General features: G+C 40.9%; 1 protein-coding gene across 1 annotated transcript in view; it reads right to left on the bottom strand.

Annotated features, from left to right (window-relative positions):
* Positions 1 to 340: 340 nt before the first annotated feature.
* Positions 341 to 7,048, bottom strand: part of LOC116706603 (adhesion G protein-coupled receptor F5) — a 15,622-nt gene continuing 8,914 nt past the window's right edge. Inside the window, exon 11 of the mRNA XM_032543531.1 lies at positions 341 to 435. Within this exon, the coding sequence (XP_032399422.1) occupies positions 431 to 435 (5 nt within the window). The 3' untranslated portion in view covers positions 341 to 430. The remainder of the gene's footprint in view (positions 436 to 7,048) is intronic.

Below are 7,048 nucleotides of genomic sequence, written 5' to 3'. Positions count from 1 at the left end.
AAATCTTACTTGTGATTGGTTCACGAACTGGTCATCAGAGTCCTTACATGCACACACAGCTGTTGACTGTGTAGCATTCACCGCACGCACCGTAGTCTGGTACCCTTGTCACATGACCAAGCAACTGTGTTCTCACACTGACAACTGCAGTCTCCAGTGGATTTTGGATATGCACCCTTTTAAAGAAAGAATTTCTTACAACATTTTAGCGCATTGTACACACATAACAGACTCTAAGGAGCAGTAAATCATGACTCACAGATTGGAACGGGGAAAGTAGCTACGTTCCTCCTGGGTGAAAGTTTGTTTTTCCATAGTTAAAGATCCAGTGACGATGCTGGGCAACGGTAATTGCCAGTCTTTGCCCTGAATATATCAATGAAATTTGATGGCACCTGGAGACTGGATGCGCAATTCCAGCACCAACTCATTACTCTGTGAGGGAAAACAGACATTCCCATGACATTTATTGTAGTGCTGTCCCTCACTTTTCAATTTTTACTAACCCTTCTAACCTTCTCACTGCCACTGGGCCGCACTTTGGGTCCTTGCCTGTTGTTCCCTACTGTCCCAACATCCTGTCACGTAACATGACCAGCAGAGTTAGAGTTATTAAATATTAGTTTGGTTGTTTTTGCCTTCCTCTCTATCTACGATCTTTAGGCATTTGAATTTGAATGCACAAATATATCCTAAACAAAAACTTTCAATAAATAAATGATACAGTGTAATCACTGATTGCATCACAGTTGTTACCGATACTGCAGGTCATACGTGGGGCTAGAAATTTGGTCACACCAGGTTAAAAAGTTAGTATTATGTCAAAAAGAAGCCAGAAAATATGGAAAAATCTCAAAGTCAATCAAACGAAAAAAGATTAGACATTCATTTATATGTCACAAAAAGATTTATTTCCATCATTGTACCCTTCAAATGACTAGAAAACCAAAAAATGCATCTGGGAAGTTTGGACAACCCTGCAGAGTTTCTAGCATTCACACCCCCCCCTTTGGAACGCTGAGACTTGACATGTCATGGATTGTTCCTCAATCACCGTCTGGTAAGACCAGGTGATGTCAATCTTACAGGTTTTAAAGCTTGAGCACCCTCTGACCCCCCCATCCCACAATCAGCACATGGCCCAGACTCATCTTGACCCCCACCCCCCAACACAGCACATGGCTTTCAATCTAAGCAGTTGGCTAAAAACTGAACTGAAATAGTTAATGCTCACAAAGCATGAGAAGCTAGAAGAGATAGCAAAGCGTTTTCAGAAGCCGATATTCCCTCTTTCAGAATTAATTAAGAAATGCCGTCATCAGGAACAGTGGAATTTAAAGATCTTGAAAGACCAAGAAAATATCAGAAGAACAGCTCGCAGGATTGGAGAAAAGCCAGTTCCAGAACCCCGTTAGCTGCCCGATCCTCCAGAAAGACACTGGAGAACTGGAGTTGGGTCTACAACGATTCAACTAAAAAGCAGATCTCGTACAAACATGTTGCGTCAGGAAGGCATCAGAAGAAAACCTATTGGCTCGGTCCTCAACTACAAAAACACGGTTTGAAGTTGCAAATAACATATCCACAGCCTGATGCATTTGGGAACAGTTCTGGGACGATGAGGTTACAAATAGAACTTTTTGGCCGGAATGACCAAGGTACGTTGGAGAAGAAAGGGCCAGAATTTAATGAAAAGAACCTCTCTCGTCGAACTGTTAAACCATAGGTGGGGGGGGGGATCAACATGCTTTGGGGATGTTTTGATATGCAGCCAGTTGCACAGCGAACTTCACAATAAAATGAGAAAATGTATTCAATAATTTCAGCAATTTTGACCCTAACTTGATACCATCTGTGAAAAAGCTGAAGTTAAAGACGGATGGCTTCTCACAAATGGATAATCACTAAATCCACTCAAATCCACGGTGTATTGCATCAAGAGCCATTAACTGAAGGGTTGTGCCATGGCCTTCACAATCTCTGACCTCAACATGAATGTAAAATCGATCCTGGATAGACCTTAAAATAGCGTGGCGTGACAGAAGAACCAGAATCTCAAGAACTGGAAGACTTTGGAAGAGATATGTGGCGAGACAACACTCAACGCAGAATTAAAGACTCCTGGCTGGCTACGTAGAAGTTGTTGTTCCATAGTTGGTGGTGGGGGGGGGAGGGACACAGTTATTAAGTCTGCAGGGTGCCCAAACTTTGCCAGATGCCATTTCTTTTTTTGTTCCTATTATTTTAAAAGTGTAAATGATGGAAATAAATCTAACTTTTTTTATGACATGTTATACGAAATGTCTAATCCGTCATTATGATGCCGTTTGGAGATGTTTCGTTCGACCCCCACTGCATACAAACAAAACATAGTCTCCCCTCACTATTTTTTTATAATTTTATGAGGAACACTGCTTTTTGTATTCTCAACATTATAAGTTGTACCCGCTGTGGTGTTGTGGTGTTGGTGTCCGTCACATTTGTGGGTTTGGTGTCCGTTTGGTGCTACTGTAAAATCAAATGTGCATCACTATCTTCATATTATTATTATTTAGTTATATAAATAATACTTATCTTTTGCATGAATGCGTTATTGTTGCAACATGTGTCTTCACGACTACTACAAGACTCCTGTGAACTTATCCATGCAAAAAAAAGCAAAACAAACTGTTCTCATCCATGGTCGGTTCTACATGGATGACCATCGTAAAGCAACATTGAGATAATTATTACAGCACATTTTTCTGCTTGACCTCAATTTAATCCACATCTTGACACTAAGCGAACTCGATGTTTACCAGCATGCTAACCAACCCAGACCATGTTATGTCAGCCGCATGTAGTACGTGGTCCCCGCAGATACAGCCCATAATATGTTTAGTTCACTTCTTTGCAATAGCCATTCGTTTTTAATTTCCAACTGCACAAAAAAAACGTAACGGCTGTACTTGTGATGGTTCACAGAACTGTCCATCAGGACGTCCATTAATGCCCGACACAGCTTGACCGGTATCATTACCCAACGCACCCGTAGCTTGGTACACTTGTCACATGACCCACCAAACTGGTTCTCACACTGACTCTGCGTCCTCCAGTGGAGTGTTTGTATCGCACACCTTTTAAAGAAAGAAATTCTTAAAACATTTGAGCCATGGTAAACATAACAGACTCTCTAAAGGAGCAGTAAATCGACACACAGATTTGTGACTGGGAAATACATACGTTCCTACCTGTGTGAAAGTTATTTTCGTATAGTGTAAGGATCCGTGACAGCGGGCAACGGTAACTATTGCCCATTCTTTGCCTGAATATCCAATGAATTGTATGGCACCTGGAGACTGGATGCGCAATTCAACGACCAACTCTAACTCTGTGAAGGGGGAAAACAGTGGAATAGCATCATGACATTGTTATTGTAGTTGCTGTTCCTCACTTTCATTTAATAACCCTTACTAACCTTCTCACTGCCACTCCGCACTTTTGGGTCTTAGCCTGTTGTTCCCTAGCTGTCCAACATCATGGGAACGGAACAGGGACCCAGCAGAGTTAGGAGGATTATTTAGAATATATTTGGTTTTTGCCTTCCTCTATATTCTTAAAGAATCTTTAGGCATTTGATTGCATGTCCAAAAATATATCCTAAACAAAACTTTTAAAAATATAAGATACAGTGTAAGCAATGATTGCTCACAGTTGTTAACGATACTGCAGGTCATACAGGGGAGTGGGGCTCGAAAGTTTGGTCACACAGTTAAAAATAGTATTAATGTTCAAAAGAACCAAGACAGATGGAAAAATCTCAAAGGCATCAACGAACAAAGATTAGACATTCATTTATATGTCCACAAAAAAGATTTATTTCCATCATTTACCTTCAAATGATAGAAAACAAAAAAATGCATCTGGGAAAGTTGGGCCACCCTGCAGAGTTTCTAGCATTCACCCCCCCCCCTTTTGATACGCTAAGACGTGACAGTGTGTCATGGATTGTTCTCAATCACCGTCTGGAAATACCAGGTGATGTCAATCTTCAGGTTTTTTAAATGCTCAGACTCCATCTGACCCCCCCCATCCCAACAATCATCACCATGGCCCAGACTCACTGACCCCCCCCCAACAATCAGCACCATGGGCTTCTTCTAAGCAGTTGGCTAAGAAACCTGAAACTGAAAATAGTTAATGCTCACAAAGCAGGCGAAGGCTAGAAGAAGATATCAAAGCTTTTCAGATGCCGATATCCTCTTTTCAAATGTAATTAATACAATGGCCGTCTCAGGAACAGTGGAAGTTAAGCTCTGTGAAGACCAAGAAATATCGAAAGAACAGCTCGCAGGATTAGGAGAAAAGCCAAGTCCAGAACCCCTTGACTGCCCGATCCATCCAGAAAGACCTGGAGACAACTGGATTTGGTCTACAACCCAGTCACTATAAAGAGATACTCGAGACAAACACTGGTCTTCATGGAAGTCCAGAAGACAACATCTTCTACGTCCTCACTACAAAATCAGCGTTTGAAGTTTGCAAATGAACATACTGACACAAGCCTGATGCATTGTGGGACAAGTTCTGGGACCGATGAGGGTTAAATAGAACTTTTGGCCGGAATGAAAAAGGTACGTTTTTGGAGAAAAAGTCCCAGATTAATGAAAAGAACCTCTGTCAACTGTTAACCATAGTGGGGGGGGAGATCAATCCTGCTTTGGGGTTGATTGCAGCCCGTGGCATCGGGAACATTTCACAAGTAGAGGAAAAATGTATCAATAATTTCAGCCAATTTTGGACGCTAACTTGAATACCATCTGTGTAAAATCTGAAGTTAAAGAGAGGATGGCTTTCTACAAATGGACAATGATCCCTAAATCCACGGTGGATTACATAAAGAGGCATCAACCTGAAAGGTTTTGCCATGGCCTTCACAATCTCCCTGACCTCAACATACTGTAAAATCTATGGATAGACCTTAAAGAGCATGCGTTCCAGACAGCCCAACATCTCAAGAACTGAAGACTTTTGGAAGAAGAATGGGCGAAGAACACCTCAAACAGAATTAAAGAAGCCTCTTGGTGGCTACAAGACGTTTCCAAGTTTGTGGTTGGGGGGGGAGTGACAAGGTATTAAGTCTGCAGGTCCCAACTTTTGCAGATCCATTTTTTTTTGTTCCTATTATTTTAAAAGTGTAAATGATGGGAAATAAAATCTAACTTTTTAATTAGCATGGGGATACGAAGGTCTATCCGTCATTTGATGCCTTTTGGAGATTTTTTTCGTTGAGCCCCACTGTATACAAACAACATAGTTCTCCTCACTATTTTTTATATTTATGATGACATGCGTTTTTATTCTCCACCATTATATTTTACACGTGTTCTGTTTGGTGTTGGTGTCGTCACATTTGGGGTTGGTTCCGTTGGTGCTCTGACAAATCAATGTCATCACTATCTTCATATTATTAAAAAAAAATTAATTAATTTTTTGTGTTTTATTATTATTATATAAATTAATAATTAATCATTTTGATGAATGCGTTTTTGTTGCAACAATGTGTCTTTCAACTCCTACAGACCCCCCCTCCTGTTGAACTATCATGCAAAACGCAAAAGCCAAACAAATGTTCTCATACCAGTCGGTTTTCTAGATGGAGTGACCTCTGTAAGCAACAATTGGAGAATAAATTACACAACATTTTCCTGCTTGACCTTGCATTTTAATCAACATCTGAACCTAATCGACTCGATGTTTACTCAGATAGCTACCACCCAGACCAATTTATGTCAGCCCCATACTAGGACTCCCGAGATACAGCCCCTAATAGTTTATTTCCCGTCTTTTGCAGATAGCATTGTTTTTATCAACTGCTACAAAAAAGTAAAGCTTTTACTTTGCGAATTGGGTTCACAGAACTGTCCATCCAGGAATCCATTAATGCACACACAGCTTTGACTCCGGTGCATTACCAAAGCGCCCGTAGCTGGTACACTTGTCACATGACCAAGCCAAAACCCTTTTCTCCACTGACACTCTGGCAGTCCTCCATGGATTTGGATACAACCCTCTTACGAAAGAAAATTATCTAAAACTTTTGAGCCATGGAATCCATAAACACTCTAAGGAGCATTAAATTCAGACACCCATATTGGACTGGGAAAGTTTCATACGTTCCTACCTGGTGGTGAAAGTATGTTTTCGTATGGTTACAGATCCCCAGTGACGAGGTGCAACGGTAAATTGCCAGTCCTTTGCCTGAATATATCAATGAAATTTGATGCAACCTGGTAGACTGGGAGCGCAAATCCACGACCAACTCATAACTCTGTGAAGGGAAAACATTAGAATTCCATGACATTTATGTCGGTGCTGTCCTCACTTTTATTTTAATACCCTTCTAAACCTTCTCCTGCCACTCCGCACTTTGGTCTTACCTGTTGTTTCCCTGCTGTACCCAGATCATGGAACGAACATGCCCCCAGCCTAGTTAGAGGATTATTATAATTTAGTTCTTGGTTTTTTGTGCCTTCCTCTATATTCTATTCTTAAAATCTTTAAGGCATTGAAATTTTGAATGTCAAAAATATACCTAAACAAAAAACCTTATAAATAATAATGATACAGGTGGTAATCAATGATTGCATCCAGTTTGTTAACGATACTGCAGGTCATACAGTGGGCTATAAAGATTGGTCACACCAGGTAAAATTAGTATACTGTTCAAAAAACGCCAAGAAAATATGGAAAAAATCTCAAAGGCATCCAAACGAAAAAAGATTAGCATGTCATTTAATATGTCATAAAATTTTTTCTTTCCATCAGTTAACTTTCAAATGAATAGCAACAAAACAAAATGGCATCTGAAAGTTTGGAACCTTGCAGTTTCTTTCTAGCATATCCCGCCCCCCCCCCCCCCCCTTTGGACGCTGAGAACTTGACCGTGCCCATGGATTGTTCTCATCACCGTCTGGCAAGACCCGTGATGTCATCTTAAGTTTTAATGGCGCAGACTCATCCGACCCCCCATCCCAACTCAGCACCATGCCCAACGCATCGGACCCCC

The sequence above is a fragment of the Etheostoma spectabile genome, chromosome 18, assembly GCF_008692095.1.
Source record: "Etheostoma spectabile isolate EspeVRDwgs_2016 chromosome 18, UIUC_Espe_1.0, whole genome shotgun sequence".
Taxonomy (NCBI): domain Eukaryota; kingdom Metazoa; phylum Chordata; class Actinopteri; order Perciformes; family Percidae; genus Etheostoma; species Etheostoma spectabile.
The sequence above is the reverse complement of the archived record's forward strand: the minus strand, read 5'-3'. Positions and strand labels throughout refer to the sequence as shown.